This window comes from Leptonychotes weddellii, chromosome 12 (assembly GCF_054177405.1).
Source record: "Leptonychotes weddellii isolate Sample4059 chromosome 12, ASM5417740v2, whole genome shotgun sequence".
NCBI lineage: Eukaryota > Metazoa > Chordata > Mammalia > Carnivora > Phocidae > Leptonychotes > Leptonychotes weddellii.
Window position 1 is genome coordinate 21,653,956 of NC_138380.1, and position 19,296 is coordinate 21,673,251.

Sequence of the window (19,296 nt, forward strand, 5' to 3'; positions counted from 1 at the left end):
AGCCCAAAATCCTGGACAGCCAGCCTTGGTAAAGCCCCACCTACCTACTGCTAGGAACAACAATCTAGAACAGTAGCCTCAAGCGGAAGTACAATGGAAACCCCTGGCAAGTGAGAAGAATGAACCTACCAGGCTCTAACCACAGAGATTCTAACACAAGTAGCTTACAAAGCACACCCTAAGAAAAACTGACTCTGCTTCTACTCCAGGAGAAATGCTCTCACCTGGATTTCGCTGCAAGAGTCAGAGGGGCACAAACCTTGTATCTGAGCTAGGGCTTAGAGGAAGGAGGGAGGAAGGGAAACCAGGAGGAGAAGGGCAGTAGCAGGACCCTATACACATTGCAAGTTGGCTGTTCAATCAAAAGATAGGGCATCAAAAGTGATCCACTTACTCTTTGTCCTTGGAGCAGTCCTGTGCAAACCCAGAACGCCAGAGCTCATTTGTAGCAAATGCGAAGCAACAGTATTAGCAGCCATATTTGCAGTGAACAATCAAATGATTTGCCCCTTACAGAACTTCCCATTAGGGGATACCTTTGAACCACACACACAAGCATCATTTGCCTAGCAGGGAATGGGACAGATGCAGAAAAGATATGTCCCAGGGTCAAATAGCCACCAGAAAGAGCAAGGAGTCTCTACTCCCCAGCTTCTGAACTCAAGTCACTTCAGGATCACCACGATGCTGTAAGATATACAAGCATGAGGATGGGAGAGTCGAAAACTGCTTCCTTAGATTGTACATCCTCAAGTCTCCTGCTGCATTAAGCTCAATGACCTCTACTACCATGCAGGACTCTACCTCCCTGGATTAGCCATGGTAGGAGATGACAACCGGGCAGAAAAGACACACTCACTGTGGAGTTAGGGTGAAAGAAAAAAAGGGAAAGAAAACTATTTTCTTAGTTCTTTGCCCCCTCTCATTACCCCTGCCCACCACCAAAGATACTAATAATGAGTAGCAAGCTAAAGAGAGGGAAAGGTGTAAAGATGGCAGTGAAAGAGGGAGCAAGAAAGCAGCTGGAAAAAGTATTTGAAGCTGCAATCGTCTAAGGCCTGTTTTCTCCCACAGGCACCATGGACGAAGTGGAGTTCTAAAACCTTCTACCACTAGTTATAAATAGCAAGGATAACACTGACATCACAAATGACAAAGATTCTCTCCAGACCAAACTCTACTCAGGCTAGGGACGCCTGGGTGGCTCAGTCGGTTAAGCGTCTGCCTTCGGCTCAGGTCATGATCCCAGGGTCCCGGGATCGAGTCCCGCATCGGGCTCCCTGCTCCGCGGGGAGCCTGCTTCTCCCTCTGCCTCTGTCTCTCTCTCTCTCTCTGTCTCTCATGAATAAATAAATAAAATCTTTAAAAAAAAAAAGAAAAAAAAAAAACAAACTCTACTCAGGCTCTTCTGAACCCCTTGCTCAACTATGCCCTGACTTTTGGGCACTATGTTCATCTCTGCACTGTCCAATTCTGCCAAGAATCCTGCTAAATCAGTTTGGCCCAAATTCCCCACCCCTGGTATCTGGTTACTCTTGATATCTGATTGGGTTCCTCATCCTCCACCACCCCACCTCATACCCTGCTCCTTGTCTTTCCTGTACTCACAACCCAGCCTCTCTTCCCCACTTCAAAACCCCACCGTGGGTCCCTACACCTGTCACAGTGGTGACAAAACAGGTGTACTTACTGTTCTTCGGCAAGTGTCATAAATAACATTTTAACACAAGCCAAAAAAAGGAAAACCCTGCCCTACTGCAAGCACACTGTACAGGCTTAAGCACTCTCCTAAAGGCAAAGACTCTACTGCAATGACTGAGGCACCTTCTTCAAATTAATATCAGCTATAGATTTAGAGATCTGGCCAATGAAGGTATCAACTTATATAAATTCTAGGAGCAGAAGAATATTGGCCTGGCTTAAATTGAGCAAATGTAGTTTTCCAGAACATAAAATTACATTTTATAAGCAGCTTAAATGTGGTTATCCAAGAAAACGAGAACAATCCAATTGGTTGCTGTCAATGTCTTTAGTGAATTCAGGTTAAAGGTGCCACTCCTGGGGTGCCTGGGTGGCTCAGTCAGTTAAGTGTCTGACTCTGGGTTTCAGCTAAGGTCATGATCTCAGGGTCATGAGATCAAGCCCCACACTGGGCTCTGAGCTCAGCACGAGTCTGCTGGAGATTCTCTCCCTCTCCCTCAGCTCACACACATGTGCAAGCTCTAAATCAAATCTTTTTAAAAAAAATTTAAAAATAATTAAAAAAAAAAAAAAAAAGGTTCCACTCCCAGCTAAACTCAAAGCAAGGCAGCTAAAGGGCAACAGTGAACAGGGAACTTCCACAATGCTAAGCATTCGTTTGCAGACTCATGCAGCAGCCAAAACATAGCACAGAGAATTTCAGAGCAATATTCAAGACCAGGGGGATAGAGTAAGGTGTGCAGTAACCGGTAACAGAATGACCAAACTGCATGTGCCAAAGTGACTTCATTCAAACCAAAGTCACAAACTCCCTCTCTGTACTTCAGGGGAGGGATAGGAGAGGGGAATGGTGGAGACAACTGAAAGAAATCGGAATGAAAACTAAAGCAGCAGAGGTACAAATCAATACTCTTACCGTTCAGATACTTTAGAAATACTTTCAAGTCAAAACACAAAAGCAGACAAACGAAAGAACAGGCAGCAAGCAGCCTGTATTAAAATTTTTGAGAACCCTGAGGTGGGGAAGATACTGTGCCTGAGGGGAAAGGAGCAGCATCAGGCCACAAGTCTCCAGGGCAGCCAGCTCGGAGGTGGGAACAGCAGCAAGGGGAGAGCATGTTTCCACCTGAACACATTCAATTACGTTGCAGGACAGAGATCTTAAACACCATCAGCTTCTGCGCTCGGAATTCATTTCTCGCTGGGTAATGAGGGTAAGAGATGAAAGGCTGTAGGATTTTTACGCTGAATTTTCAGTTTGTCAGGTTCCATCCACCACGTCAAATACCTGGGACTAATCTGTATCTTTTAGGATAGAGACATCTCTCTCTCTAACAGAGTTCCAATGACTATTCTCTACCTGCTGTATTTTATGGATATCTAATAATAACACGGATAATAACATTTCCACTGTGGAAAATACAAGTATGGAGATTCCTGAAAAAAATTAAAAATAGAATTGCCATATGATCCAGTAATTACACTACTGGGTATTTACCCAAAGAGAACAAAAACACTAATCTGAAAAGATATATGCACCCCTATGTTTATTGCAGCATTATTTGCAATAGCCAAGATATGGAAGCAGCCCAAGTGTCCATCCACAGATGAATAAAGTGGTAATATATATACACAATGGAATATTATTCAGCCATAAGGAAGAATGAAATCTTGCCATGTGCAACAACATGGATGGAGCTAGAGAGTATAATGCTAAGTGAAATAAGCCACTCAGAGAAAGATACATACCATATGATCTCACTCACATGTAGAATTTAAAAAACAAAAGAACAAAGAAAAAGAACAAAATAACACAAGAGACTCTTCAATACAGAGAACAAAGTGGTAGTTGCCAGAGGGAGGTGGGTGGGGGAATGGGAGAAAGATGATGGGGATTAAGGATATACTTACCTTGATGAGCACTGAGCAATGTACAGAATTGTCAAATCATTATATTATACACCTGAAACTATGTTAATTATACTTAAATTAAAAAAATAACTTCATGGAGCCCAAATGCTGGTACAAACTGAAGCAGCTTAATGGTTTCTCAATTGCGAAGCTTACATTTTTCTGAACTCTGGTATTACTGAGTCCAAGCACCTCCAGAATAACTATAACTTGGTACATAAACAGGAATGTCTAGACCGAAAGAACCATTCACTCCTCTGACAGAAGAGGCCTGGCAGGGGGTGGGGGAAGGGGATGAAGCCAAAACCCTTTAACAGTGAGGAGGCGGCACCACAACGCAATCTGCGAAGGCAAGACAGAGTCTGGCCCAAGTGGAGGGAAGAACCCTGGATGTTTTGCTGGGGAAAATGCTGAGCTGTTAGTTCAATACACACTGAAAGGAACAGCAAAGGGCTGAGATAACTTCTTTCTCCTCTATAAGAAATAAATAAAATAAACTGCTTCGAGTGATGTCAGGTCTCCCTCTTCTTAAAGTACAAACTGGCTTAATACTCCTGGTTCTCCCAGTGGCCAAAACCAGCAAATGGAGCAACCTGCCAGTTCTCCCATGCAGGACACAGTGTGCTCACGCACAGCAGCTGCACTAAGAGGGTCCAGTAAGAATAGGGCGGGCCGTACACACCACATCCCTACCTGTAGGGACCAGCCTCCAGACAGAGCCTGAGGGAGCAGGCAGGCTGTGGAGGGAGCCCTGGGCATTCGGCACATCAGCAACCCTTCTGCAGAGATCCACCTACGGCTTCTGCATGGCAGTGTTTCTAAAACAAGCCCCTCCAGCTGGATAAGCAGATGCTAAAGGCAGCTCCATATGAAAAAGAATGTGGCTTTCTCCTAATTCCAGACCACCTTACAAAAGACAACTGCACATAAAAAAAAGTCAAACCTTCCTACGAGCCTCCCTAGTAATAATGAGAAAAATGTCCTAGGAATGGTAGAGCTACAGACTGAGTCAAGTGTTGGTGTATTCTGCCCATCCCTCAGTCCCAAATTATGAACAAGGAGTAAAAGACAGCCAGTGAGAATGAAATGAGCCATTACCCAACAAACATTGAGTATCAACTATGTGCTAGGAAGGGAGCTAGCAATAGATGTGAAGAAATGAGGAATCTACTTGACCCAGAAAAACCTAACTTGGGTAAGGAAGTGGGGTGGGTAGGGGTGGGAGGGTAGGGAAGGGAGGGAAAAAGCATTTTAAAGCAGAAACTAGAAACTACCGGCATCCCTTATGTGGGTTATCAAAAAATCAGCAGGACAGCAGAAGGACCCAAATTCTGGGACCCAAGTCTGAACGCAAAGATGCAGCAGATGCGCACATAAAGATAATTTCCACTTAGCCTAAGGACCCAACGTACTTAAACAAGGATGAAGGAGAGCATATTAACTGGCTTCTCTCTCTACAGAGATCCTCCTGTCAAACAGCAATGCACCACGGTGGCCACCAACACAACACTGAACCAGGCAAAGGCATCTGCAGCCAAAACCACACTGTTCTCACACTCGATGGTGAAATGAAGGCCTATGAAATGTGAACAACTCATAAAGTGGCCAGAGATTTTCAAAGAAGGGCCGAAATAAAAAGTGACATCAAAAATATGCCTAAGCAATAGACCTGTCATTTACTAGAGAAAAAAAAACAAGCATCTGTGTCCTTCAGCTTCCCCTTCTAGTCTCCGTTCTGAAAAGCCTTTTCCAAAGCAGTGACATGAAATGATGCTTCTTCCTCCATAATCTATCATCCGGTCTGAAGTCCACCTTGTGATCACAACACACTCCAATTGGTCAGGATTAGAGATTCGGTTTCTAAAATTATAAAACACTTTCCTAATAAAAATAACTTCCCAGATCCATAGCACCTATAATACATGAGGATCTTAAATGTTTGGTTTTTGAACCGAATGAAATTTCCCTAGTAAAAAGCTAATTAGCCCACCAAGGAATGAAACCTACAGCCCTGGCCTGCAGAAGTAGAAAGCACTGATGACTGCACTAAACTTGCCTTGAATATAAATGTTATGCAAAAAAAAAAAAGGGAGGGGGGTAATTTATCTAACCAGTGTAGGTAGCTCTGCAATCAGTATCTCATAAATAAAAAGAGAAAGATGAAGGGAAAGCTCTCTAATTGATTTTAAAATTAGTTCCAAGCAAAGAAATAATCTGACAGGCAACAAGGTCGACAACAGTAAAAAAAAATATATAGCCCTTGGGGAAAAAGCGCACCTAAAAACTCCAATAAATCAAGACACCTGGACTGCCATGAAGGAAGGATATCTGGAAAAGCCTAAATAAGTAGAAAGTCAATTGGGGACCGACTGCAACATCACTTAAAATCCTGAAATTAACCCCTCTGGTGGACTGAACCCAATCCATATTGTGCTAATGGAATGCCATTATGAGGAAAACCAACGCTCAGAGAGGGGCAGGACTAGACAACCCACCTGCAGGACTAGACTGAAACTTGGGAGTGGGGAAGAGGAAGTGCCTATAGAAAAAGGAAGCCATGTGTGACCTAGCCATCAAAACAAGCAATCCAATTAGGAAGGAGAAAAAACAGGAGTGCAAACACTCCCTCCTGGAACCTTTCAACACCAGGACACACTGCCTCAAGTTGGAATGACCATCAGCAGCAGTCAAGGAGATGAGCAATGGATAGGGTAAAAATACAATCTATGCTCAAAAGCAATCTATGCATTAGGTCTTAAGCCCCAGCATATATTTTGATGTAAACATTAAATGCCTACTGTATTCACAGCATTCTGCAAGATTCTGAAAGAGAGGCGATATGAAGCTGAGAAAACCATTTCCGCTCCGGCCCCCAGTGGAGTTTAGGCTTCATAATGGAAAGCAGGCTGGACATCAATAAACAGTACAGGATGATACAGAGAAGGGAAAGACTATGTGTATGGAAATCTCTGGCCTAAAGGAGCTTTCAAGAACCAGGGCAAGAAAGACTGTTACCTCCGCACAACAGCTATGGTAAATGGTCACAGGACAGTAAATACGATGGTGCTGTCAACTCTGGAAACAACAGAGAATTACTGCAGCTCACAGGACTGAAAAGAGACAAGAAATATGAACACACCAGCACTTGGAAGATTTAGATAAACTGAAAATACAGAACTGTGTAATAGTGATGATAAAATGAAGAGAGAAGAAAGAGAAGAAGATGGATTGAAAGAGGTAAATGCATATGGTTCGGGGAAGGATTAAGCGCCAGGCCCCATGAGATTGTTAAAATCCCACAAAAATTATTGGGAGGGGATAGGCAAAATCATGAGAAAGGGGATACATTAACTAAAGGAAACAAAAGAAAATATAATTTGTAACAGGGAGAAGAAAGTAAATCAAAGGGAAATAGATAGGCAATTGCTGTCTTTTCCCAGCTATAATTCACTTACAAAGATCAGTGGAATGTATATTTTAAGGAACCCTGCTATCTACCCAGATACCAAATGTCTTGACCTCACAAAAAGTCAGGCTTGCCCTCCAGTGCCCTCCCCAGCAGAGGAACAGAAATTAATCTTTTAAAAATGACAGAGTACGTACATCCTGAATCTTAAATAGATGAGCTAAGACCCACCCACAGTCTCCGAATGGTAATTTTTTTCAGTCCTCTAACAAAGGAGGTTTCGAGTGTTCTTCTCAAAAATGCCCAGATCAAACAAATCGGAAACCGGTACAGAAGGCCTCTGCCAGCGCTCTGACATATTCTGCGTCTTTTGATCACATTGCTGCAGTCCCCAAGTCTCTCCACTGGAAACCGGTGAAATGCTATATCCATTTCAAAGAGCTTTTGCTTTTCTCCAAGGTCCTTAATGCCAAGCTGGAGTCCCGCTCTAATTTGCTATTTGCCTTATGCTCCCAGTCCCAAGTGCGAGATCACAGGCAGTGGGTTTATTGGTTTGCCCTGGCTTCACTTAGGGACTGCAGCCCCACAGCTCTCTGCTGGTATGCATGTCAGTGGCAGCGTCGTCTGCTTTAGGGTCCAGAGGGACCAGTCATCTTGCTTTCAGAAACCTCAACTGAAGGGAATAGGTTGAGAACCGCTTTTAATCGTGTCTAAATGGCAAAGCACCCTGGGGCCCTATATAACAAATGGAGTTATTAGCACCCGAAACTGCCTGCCTCTGAGAAAAAGCCCTTCGGAATCCCAGGGCATCACTAACGGGCCTACCTACGGCTTGTCTGCCATGACTGCCTACAGAGGAGAGACCTTGTGGGGTAGGGCCTGAGAAACAAACACCTCCCAAGAAAGGCAGCAAGGACACTGGGAGATTAGGCAGATTACTGCTTGAACAAAACTGATCCTCCGGTGCCCACATCTGAATATTTAGAGGCCTGCCATGAAAGAACGTTTATGTGTTTGTGTTAAGTTCCACAGGGAGGAGGGTGAAAGACAGGGTGATGGAATCAAATAGAAGCTGAAAGCATGGGGCTTCGAGGTCAGGGGAAAGGCTCCACCTTCAGGTTTCCAGACTTCCCAAAGGCCTAAGCTGAAGGTGTGTGTGTGTTAGACAGGGAGCGTGGTGGTGGGGATGGAGAAAAGGAGGAGGGTGGGGGGAGGAATAGAGAGGATCTATGGATAGAGGAGTTTGAGGAAGAAGGCCCTGTAGCTGAAAGCAAACTTTCTACACTTAACACCAAGGGGTTGGGTAAATTCTGTACCTTTTTCAAGGTAAATTCCAGCTCTATATCTTTGCCTACTACAGTGGCACTGCACAGGCCGAACTCGCTTCATGGGAGAGTAAGTCAGCCCCTCCATCAGATGCCAGAGGGGCTATATACCCTTTGTCATTAACACTCCCAAGTGTGACATGAAGCCATGGCAGCCCTAAAGACTAGAAGCACTAGGTTTTCCAGTCTCAAATCAAAGCCAAATGCTCTCTGGGAAGTTCTGAGATTGCACAATGTGTTGTCTCCTCCAAGGCAGTAGCTCAGAAAACCCACAGCCTTTCTCCAACACTTAGCACTTGTTTCTTTGTGGCAAATAACTGCCTCAAACAAACTATAGTATACCTTTATCCTCAGGGTTTCAGGTCCTCAGGACCATCACACATCAGTGTCCAAAATGGCACTCAGCCTGAAGGAATTAAGATCTCCAAGGAATTGCCACTGGATTCACCCTGAATAATCCAGAAGCATGATACCACAGAAACATAATCAACAGCATCAGACATCCAACTGTAATCTTTGAGGAAAGTATTACACATCTTTGCTTTTAACTCTGTCACACTTCCCAGCAACAAATCCAGCTCTAACCAAAATCTGAGAGTAATGGCTACCCATGAATTCCTAGATATTATTGGAAAGCAGCTGCCTAGGATGAAAACAGTTCCTTTGATCATGCTGTTTTATCCAGAGCCCTTCCTCTGGCTGCATTACAAAGTAACCAAAAAAGAGGAGTGGAAGTATACAGTTAGCCTTGGGCAAAACAACCTTGCCTTCATGTATAATTTAAGAGAAAAGAACTTGTCTCTGTGTTCAAAAAAGGAAAATCCAATTTGCCCAACTATCCCCACAATGTAGAAATGTCTCAGAAGATCTACATAAGTTGATGACAGGTCATTAGAGTTTTTAGGGTTTGGGGAAGATAAACATTAGAGGAACCTCCCCTTCCTTACTTGAAGGGCAAACCCCATGGGGTCGTCATCTGAGAGCTTGTAGGGAGGCCTAGGCCGCAGCAGGAGTCAAACCTGCCATCTGCCTGCCCTTGAGGAAGCTCAGGCAAAGACTTTCCCTTCCCTCTTCCCCTACTCCTCCAGTTCCTGAACCTGCAACCTTCTCCCACTCTGCTTCAACACCAGAAACTGTCAGATTAGCGGTTTCCCTGTTTCGAAGTCAATGATCTCAAGCAGAAGAAAATCTCTGTGTCTCACCCAAGGCCCTCCACAGTCCATCCGTCATCTCCAAACAATCCTCAAGCACCCCACATTTCTGTAGCTACCAGACCATTCCAATTCCTGAAATACACCCAACATTTTCACCGGAGAGTAATTAGCCCTGTTCTAACTACGACAGCCACATATTCTTGTGCACAAGGGCACTGGCCAAGGGGACAGAGGCTGAATGGGAGCTGAAATGCAGCCACCATTCTGCTTGCCAAGCCACGTGCCCTGACAAGAGGCTGCCTGGAAGAAGGGGATTCCCTCTCTAATTTGCACAAGGGAGCCACATGAGCTAACAGAGGCCCCAGCCCCAACATCTATGCCTTGGGTACTTGACTGGACTCCCCCTGTAGTTACAAGAATGGTTTTTAATATTCTTTACTATATACCAACCAAAGACTCCAAGGAGAAGCTTGCTTTCCCAGTCATTACATACATATAGTTACGGCCTCACTGGGATTCCCAAGTGATTTTTATTCCTACACCCATATTGTGGATCTCTGATAACTTTAAGGTAAGCAGAGAGCAGAGTTCTGGGGAATTCTTTAAGTAGAAAGGCAAACACTCTGAATCCTCCTGTATAGAGACTGCTAAAGCAACATCCCATGTTCTCCTTCAGTACTCCATTCACCCCCAGGCCCTTGGTCAACTGGGGCTTAGCAAAACAAAGCTGAGAACTCCTTCCTGCAGATGAGTTTTCATCTAGCATGATCTTCTCTTATAAATGCAAATTACTTTCATGTTTTGTAAATGCAAGCCACCAACGCAAGAGTACTCAAATCCAAACATGCCATTCCCTAGTTTAAAATTCCTCACACAAAAATCTAAAAGGATGGCACACATTTTCAGCATGTGGCCCCTGTTCTAACTCCCAAGACCATTTCTTACTACTCCCTAGCATTAACTACCCTCTATTCCAGTCATACAAAATACCCCAAGAGTCTCTCTCTTTAAAAGTATCCTGAGATATTCACAGGACATGCGTGATCTGGCCCTGCCTACATCATACCACTAACGCACTATCCACAGTGGCCACCCATTCCCTCTTCCCAAATTCACCCAACTCGTCATTACTGCTGTCTCAGTCAGAAACTGTCTTCTCCCCACATTTTACCTAGCTCAGTCCTAGTCACCCCCTGAGGCTTTACATGTCACTTCCTCCGAGAAGCCTTCCCAGATTATACATTCTTATAAACTCTAAACTTTTCTTTCATAACACTTCAATTAAATGAAATTACTCATGTATTTCCCCTACTAGGTTCTAAAGTTCCATGAGGATGATTCCATGAAAGTTTATTCCCTGCTGCATCCCCAGCATAGTATCTGGTGCAAAGTAGATACCCAGTAAATACTTATCAATGATGACAAACCCAAACCCATTCATGTTAATTTCTAAACCTATCCTGTCCATTACAGAAGTCACCACCAACAGGAGGCTGTTGAGCTCAAGAAATACACTAGAACAAACTGAAATGTGTTCCAAGTATAAAACATACACCAGATTTCAAAGACTTAGTAAAAATCAAATTAAGTAAAACACCTCGTTTACTTTTTACATTCATTAAATGCTGAAATGAGGGGCACCTGGGTGGCTCAGGCGGTTGACGTCTAATTCTTGATTTTGGTTTAGATCGTGATCTCAGGGTTGTGAGATCGAGCCCTCTTCAGGCTCCGTGCTCAGTGGGGAGTTAGCTTGAGATTCTCTCCCTCTCCCCCTCTCCCTGCCTATGCTGGTGCACACGTGGGCACACTCACTCTCTAAAATAAATCTTTTTTAAAAAATGTTGAAATGATACTGTTTGGGATATATTAGGTAAAATATAATGTATTAAAATTGATGTTTTTAATATAACTACTAGGCAATTTTCAATAACAAATATAGCTCATATTTGTGGCTTGCATTATAGACCTATGGAGCATTGCTGGTCTAGGAGTGCCCTTTCTTCCATCTGCCAACTTCTCATCAGTGAACACTCAAGAGGTATGCTAGTTGCTCCTAGGGAGACTTCCCTGAGTGCCCACTGTAACTGGGTTCTTCACGGCACCCTCCACCATTGTGCTCAAAGTACATTATGTTAACTTAGTTCTTATGTGACTGCCTCATTAAAATCTTTCAAAGGAATTTAAGAAATAAGAAAAATCATGACTCCCTTCACCTAAGCCATATATTATAGACTCTCGCAGCTGAGCCTTACTTCAAACTTTCTTAAAATGGAGTAAGATCTCAGAAGTGAACAGAAGTTAAAAATAAAATAAAAAAATAGATGACTTACCTTGGTAAAGAACAAGGAATTCCATAAACAGGATCCTGCCTAAACTAGGGAATATATTCCAACAATTTCCCATTATCTACTAGGCTAGGGGAAAAATCCATCCATCACCCCTTGAGGAGTTCCAAAGGGTCCTGAAAAACTAAAAATTCTCAGCAGTAGTTCCTACTCCTCCTGAAAACCTGCTATTCACCCTACCTAAGCGACAGCACCCCCACCCTCCCTAAAAACTGCTTGAAATTCAGCTACATAGTCTACATTAACATAATGCTTTGGCCAGTGATGCAGGCACAAAAATTAACGTTCAAGAATTTCAAAGTTGTGGTTGCTGTGGGAACCTTAATTCCAACTGCATGGCACAGATGCGAATCGTGGAGTACTCCCAATACTGATAAAATTGGAGATGTCTATTTACTCTGTGCAATGAGGCACAGCTACAGTTACTGAGAGAACCTTATTTTGGCATTTCTAGGCTTTCATACATTTAAATTCTCAACCTTACCACAATACCATTTGCCGCATTAAACTGCCTCGGGGCGGGGGGTGGGGGGGAGGGGGCGTAGAGAATGAACTGATTGGCCAGACATTCAAAGAATCCATCCTGTATATGTTTCTTATGCACGATCTGATTCAAAAGACAATCATGATATTTTTACTTTACTCTTATGGGCTGTCTGTAAACTCTCATGCAAATGGAAACGGCATGAATTTCAACTTGTAAATGCACCAAGACGTGTACGTGCAAAACATCAGAAAAGCAAATTTCCTGTCTTTAGAACTACAAAAGGGATAAATTAAAGCACAGAGCACTAATGTCAACCACGCTGTGCTTAATTTCTGAAAACTAGCCAAACACCTGCGTGTGACACCGGCTCTCACAGTGGACCCAGTTCTATAACCAGTTCCACACTGTAATGATCTGAGGGAAAAAAATAAGAGTTGGAAAGAGGTCTTTGTAAAAACAAGATAGAACCAAACAAAGTCAAGAAAAACTTCAATCCCTATCTCCAACCTCTCATAACAATGGAAAGAAAAGGCCCAGAAAATGTAAAACAAAACTGCCTGCAGACTACCAACTCCCATAGTTTTCATCCTAAGCATTTCTCAAAAATGACATACCCCAATCATACATACTGGTTAGGCAAGCACCTTTGCTGCCAAAAGATCCAACAACTAGCTCAAAAACGGGGGTAACTAATAATTACAGTTACCACTTGCAACAGATTAAACAAGTGGCCCCAGAGTATATGTATACCAAGATTCATTTCTTCCTTGAACAAAACATATGGAACTGGCCTTATAAAACGACCAGGCCTTATAATCATGCACGTGAGATACAGATACTTCTCCTCTCCTTACTCTCAGAGAAGTAAAATCTTGTTAATAAATAAAACTTAACCACTGCTCTTAACCACTGCCCACCCATCCCCACCCTGACTCCTCTCAAACCCCTTAGGGAGGAATGCCAGCAACGCCCGCCTAAAACAAAGCAGAGCAGTGAGTGTGGTTCAGGAGAAACTGACACCTGCCCAACGATAGCCAGGATGCAGACATTAGGAAACAATACTCTGGAGATTTAAAATACTGTCTTTTAGCATTCTCACACATATGTACCATGTTTAAGTATTCTCTGGCATCTTCCCTTTGGTTTTTGAAAAGAGGCTCCACTGCCTCTCTATTCTCACCTGCGTGTTCTCCCCTTCCAGCCTCGGTGGTCGGATACTGGACAGGTGGATGGTCTTGTAGTCACCAGAGTTCAGTTTCACGACAATGGCATCTGCATTCAGCACCTGCATCACCTGTGGGCAAAAGGCAAAAACGCTTAAACCTGCTCCAATGGGCTAGATCTCACAGCACACATGGTAAGGAGCAAGGCCCACCACAGTCATAGGAAGAAAAGTCAATAGCCATTTGGGGGTAGATCCAATATCATCCTTCACAGTGCAATGATGTTGGAGAAAACAATGCTATAATTATCAGTCCCCAAAGACCTTATTATGATTTCTCAATGAGGCAGAATCTATATCATTCACAAAAATTATCTTTTTTATCTTTTGCCCTGACCAAAACTTGCAGTTAACTACAAAGCTTACTGGAAATCTAGTCTCTGTGTTATTCAAGATATTCCTTGAAACAGGTTCTAAACTAATATCAAATCTGTATCTCAATGTGAATCTAGGAAAAGAGGCAAGGGCTGGATTAGAAGATATCAGCACTAGATAAGAACCAAAACAGGATGCTCCAAAAGAGAGCAGAAAAATCAAAGACAAGTGAAAGGCAAAAAGAATTGTCATCACAGTGTGGGAAAGGAGAGGCTCACCTGTTAATCTCAGGGCAGAAACATTAAATTGCTAAGATACTACTTCAACTACTCGGAAAGCCAACTTTTCAGAGCACTACTATGGGCAACTTTGGTTTTTTTTTGTTGTTTTTTTTTTTTATTTATTTGAGAGAGAGAGAATAAGAGACAGAGAGCACGAGAGGGAAGAGGGCAGAGGGAGAAGCAGATGCCCTGCTGAGCAGGGAGCCCGATGCGGGACTCGATCCCGGGACTCCAGGATCATGACCTGAGCCGAAGGCAGTCGCTTAACCGACTGAGCCACCCAGGCGCCCTGGGCAACTTTGTTTTAAACCCCCATACCGGTAGCATCGGGACCCACTCTCAGCTGAAGAAGATTAACTTCCACTCTTGGGTAACCTACAAGGGTATCTATTCAAAGGGCAAAAGCACAAATATTCCTCTCTGGAGGTTATCAGAACATTCCACCAATGTGTACAGAATGAAATTGCACTGAAACCAGCCTAGGACCACATCAGGGTTATAACTAGAACCTATAATTCAGCTAGCAGTCTACAGTTCATTCGATTATATTCAGAGCCTGTTGTTACAAGGCTGTTTGGGGTTTTTGGTTTTTGGTGTTGTTTTGTTTTTTCTTTTTTTTAAACAAGTAATACTTTTCTACAAGGTAGCTATTGACTACAAATCACTGTCACCATCCACTTTGTCTGCAGAATCAAAACTAACTCTTCCAGGCTTCAATCAGGCCCCATCAGGAGCCAACAGGCAGCTGAACAAACTACAGGGTCAGTTGCCACAGTGAGGGCAGACTCGCAAAATTTCCCTTCTCTTTCATGTGAGAAACAAAAGGAGCTAGACTCTCCTTTGCTATGGTGGATATCACACTGATAAATATCCTAAAAGAGCCCTCACTAACTATTCTCTGGAAGGCTTCACATCTTTTAAAACAGAATACACCCATTTACTTGCAGACTCTTCCAAAAATGGCTATTCTCTACCTTTTCCAAAGAATCAGCCAACCACACACCAAGAAGAGTAAAGACTGATTGAAGAGATAATATGAAGGAAGGGCAAAAACCAAAAGCAAGTGAAAAATTATACATGACAGGAAATAGCAGGAAAAAAGTGCCATCACACAGAGTGAATGGAAAAAGAAAGAGGACAGTTGGAATCAAGCTGTAATCCATGGAAGGCTGACTATATGCCTGGCAGATGTGAAGACATCCCTGGGTTTTACCACCACAAGTAATGGGAATCAAGTGTAGGGAAAAACAGGCCAGTGACCAGAAGAGTAATGAAAGGTCTGAGAGGGGCACCTGGGTGGCTCAGTCGTCAAGCATCTGCCTTCGGCTCAGGTCATGATCCCAGGGTCCTGGGATCGAGCCCCGCATCAGGCTCCCTGCCCCGCGGGAAGCCTGCTTCTCCTTCTCTCACTCCCCCTGCTTGTGTTCCCTCTCTCGCTGTCTCTCTCTCTCTCTGTCAAATAAATAAAGTAAGTCTTTAAAAATAAATAAATAAATAAACAAATAAATAAAAAAGAAAGGTCTGAGAAAGAACGGTGTAGATGAGGAGAGCGGGTATTTTTAATTTTCAAATATGTAAGATTAACCTGCAAACCTCAACATGGCAAAAGACCAGTCTCAAATAGCCACTGCCATTCTGCTTTAACCTTTTTGACAGATCTGAGAATCGCAAAAGCTAAACACTAAAACCCAGACAGCCAGAACCCAAAACTCACCTGGCCAGAAAAAATTAGTGAAGTCCAAGGGCAATCAAAAGCATGATCTGTGGTCACATGAGGACAACAAGGGATGGTTACCTGGGTATGGGTGGTAAGAAAAGTCTACTGGACCCTCCAAAGCAAAGAATAATCACACAGAACTTAAAAACAGTCCAGAAGATATAACCAAAACTACAGATTCACCAACTGAAAGAAAAAGAGTACATCTTGTTCCCATTACCATCTAGACACATTAATGCCAAGCAAAAATGCCCATCACAATGGAATCTTCCTCCCAACTCCCTAAAGATACCAACAGTGGTTTGGACAACTGAACAAAAGAGAAAGACCAGAGCTAATAATTTCTCTATCCTTCAAAATTCCACATTTGGGTAAAAAGAGAAGTATCATAAAATGGATGACAAAACTTTCGTGGAGTGCAGTATCCATGATACAGGCTATTCTGCTATCCTATCTTCAAACCAAGGAGAAGAAAAATTCCACAAAGCCACACCAAGCGAAACAGCTACTACAGCAAATCAATACTGCTCTTCCCTCAAAGCACAAGACCATCATCTCGAATGTACACACCTCCCAGTATTTCCGAAATCTCAATGATGGACAGAGCTATGCATTCCTCTCACACCAAAACTATTATTCAATTATCAAGTGCCAAAAACACAGAGAAATTCCCATAATCAAGACATGAGAAATACCCAGACATTCTCCACTCCCTCATCACGCTCAGAGAAGAATAAAACCAGGGAAAGCATCGTAGTGCTCACACCTTCACCCCCTGATTATAGAATGCGAAGATCTGAGCATACCCCTGTGACAAGTTACTGGCATTCGTCACCCCTTAGAATGTGTTAGCAGCGGCAGCAAATGGATTCTTAGAGCTGTAAATTTCAGGCCTCAGCAGCAGACTCTCTGCTCGGCATCTCCCTGATTAGAAACCTCCTCTTCAGGAACTGCACACTCTGATGCTGGCAACCTAACGAGGCTCAGCTTTCTGAGGAAGTGGTGTATGGTGAGTGCGTGTGTGTGTGTGTCAATGTGTGTATGTAAGTGGGGTTTATGACTTTTTATTCCTCTTTAAATTGTGTCATTACTGGGGGTGCCTGGGTGGCTTAGTCGGTTAAGCAACTGCCTTCGGCTCAGGTCACGATCCCAGGGTCTTGGGATCGAGTCCCGCATCGGGATCCCTGCTCTGCGGGGAGCCTGCTTCTCCCTCTCCCACTCCCCCTGCTTGTGTTCCCTCTCTTGCTGTGTCTCTCTCTGTCAAATAAATAAATAAAATCTTTAAAAAAAAAATAGTGTCATTAATGTCCAGAGAAAAAGCAGCTCCTGAGCAGAGGCAGAGAAGTAATAAAATAGTGGTTATAGTCACATACTGTGCAATAAGTAAAATGCAGAGTGGATTACTGTTCAAAGCCTGCTCTCAGCACCATTGCAGACCACATTTATAAGCGTGATATTTCTTACGGTGCTTTCACCAGGATAAGTCTATGTATGCCCACGTCACCCACTCTCTCCACATGCTAACAGATCTCTAATCACTCCACCCCTATACACACCTATCATACCACATACTCCAAGGGATAACCTAAGGGACAGCAAAAGTTACTAGCTGGACTCAAAATACAAGCCCTAAATCCAATTTCTCCATTTCTTGAAGCCCAACTGTAAAAGGAAAAATGAGTGGCTTAATGATGATGAGTGTAGGCTAAGGGCTGCCACAAGTCAAGAGTACTACAGAGTTCTGTCAGGGGCAAGGGACATCCATTCCCATTTCTGGCCTGCTGCCACACTCCCCATCTGCAGAGCCTGTCCACAGTGCTCACTGGGAGGCCAAGGGCTGCTACCGTTCAGCTTCCTAAACCCCTGCAGCATATATATAATGAGCAATAAGAGCCAACAACAGTTTCCTGAGCTACAGAAATACTCAGAATAGCTCCCCAGATGCAACTACCAATACTTGCAAAGCTGCCTAAATTATCAGTGCTGGACAAAAATAAAAGGCACACACGGGGCTTCTCTGCGTGCCACCAAGGAGTGCCTTTGATGGGGCCACTGGGAACGGGACACCAAATTCCCTTATTACTGCCTGAAATCATGACACCCAGCTGCTTCTCCTGCGCCCTAAGGTTGTATGCTAGGTCTCTTCTCCCCCAAGCTAACCGTGGAAACACTACTGAAGCAGCACCGGAAGTGAGTAAAAAGGGAATACACCATAACTGTTAAAGCCATGGCCTAGAGCCGCCTCCACCCCCAGATGCCTGAGCCACTCCCAGAAGGGTACAGCGGCCACCCTGTACCCTTGACAAAAGACTAAGCCCAACAATGTCTTGATGCAAATAATTCCAGGCACCTAAGCATGAGCAAGCAGACTAGTCGATAAGAAGTACTTGAAAGGAAACCAGGCATCGGACAAATCCCAACAGATGGGGCACCCTACAACATACCCGACCAGCACTCTGCAAAACTGTCATGGTCATCAAAAGCAAAGAAAGTCCGAGAGACTATCACATCCAAAAGGAGCCTAACAAGACATGACAACTAAATTTAGTATGCTATGGTGGATGAGATTCTGGAACAGAAAAACAGACTAAAGAAAAACTAAGGAAATCTGATTAAAGTATGGACTTCAATTGATCATAACATATCAATATTGGTACACTAATTATAATAAATGTACCACACTCGTGTCAGATTATAGAAAAAACTAGGAGGAAGGCAGTGGTAATGTGGGAACTCTGTACCATCTGCTCAATTTTTCTGTGAATCTAGAAGTGTTTTAAAAAAAAAAATCTTAATTGAAAAAAACAAGTAAATATTTTTTACAAATCTCTTCTAATTCAACTTTATTTTCTTATCAGCAAGTCAGTTTACTAACTTAAGCTACAAACCAAGTCTCGATCTCATTTTGGTGCAGAGGCCACCTTCCTAACCAAACCATCCCCAGAACTTCCTCTTCACCTGAAAGCCCTATGGCAGAAGTCCAGGAAATAGCTAGTATTTTTTATTTTGTTCTCTCCACATTACTAAATGCAAATGTAACAGAAAGTCTAGATAATACCAAAAATATTAAAAGGTGGCTTTGCTTAAAAACCATCTCAAAGAAGCATGACAATGAACTCCATTCAGAGCTATGACTAGAAGAAGCACAGCAAAAAAATGATCAGGGCCAAACCAAGTCAGTCTCAGAATCTACTGCATGCATCCATGAATAGCTTTAACCTGACCTCCAAAACTGCACATGGCCACCTAGTCCAGACAGCTGACTACTTAGGGTAATCTTCCAGACAGAGCCCCAGATGGTAAGCTCCTTAAAAGCAGGAACCACTTCTCTTTCTTCTGCATCTTCTCAAAGCAGAGGGCTCTGCTTGTTTAGGCAATCACTTGGTACAGAGAACCAAGCAAGAGGCCTCTAACCAGGCAGGGCATTAAGAA

At 43.3% G+C, this 19,296-nt stretch overlaps 1 protein-coding gene across 1 annotated transcript in view; it reads right to left on the reverse strand.

The window, feature by feature from the left end:
* Positions 1–19,296, reverse strand: part of SND1 (staphylococcal nuclease and tudor domain containing 1) — a 404,590-nt gene that overhangs the window by 330,212 nt on the left and 55,082 nt on the right. Inside the window, exon 10 of the mRNA XM_081800145.1 lies at positions 13,510–13,623. Within this exon, the coding sequence (XP_081656271.1) occupies positions 13,510–13,623 (114 nt within the window). The remainder of the gene's footprint in view (positions 1–13,509; positions 13,624–19,296) is intronic.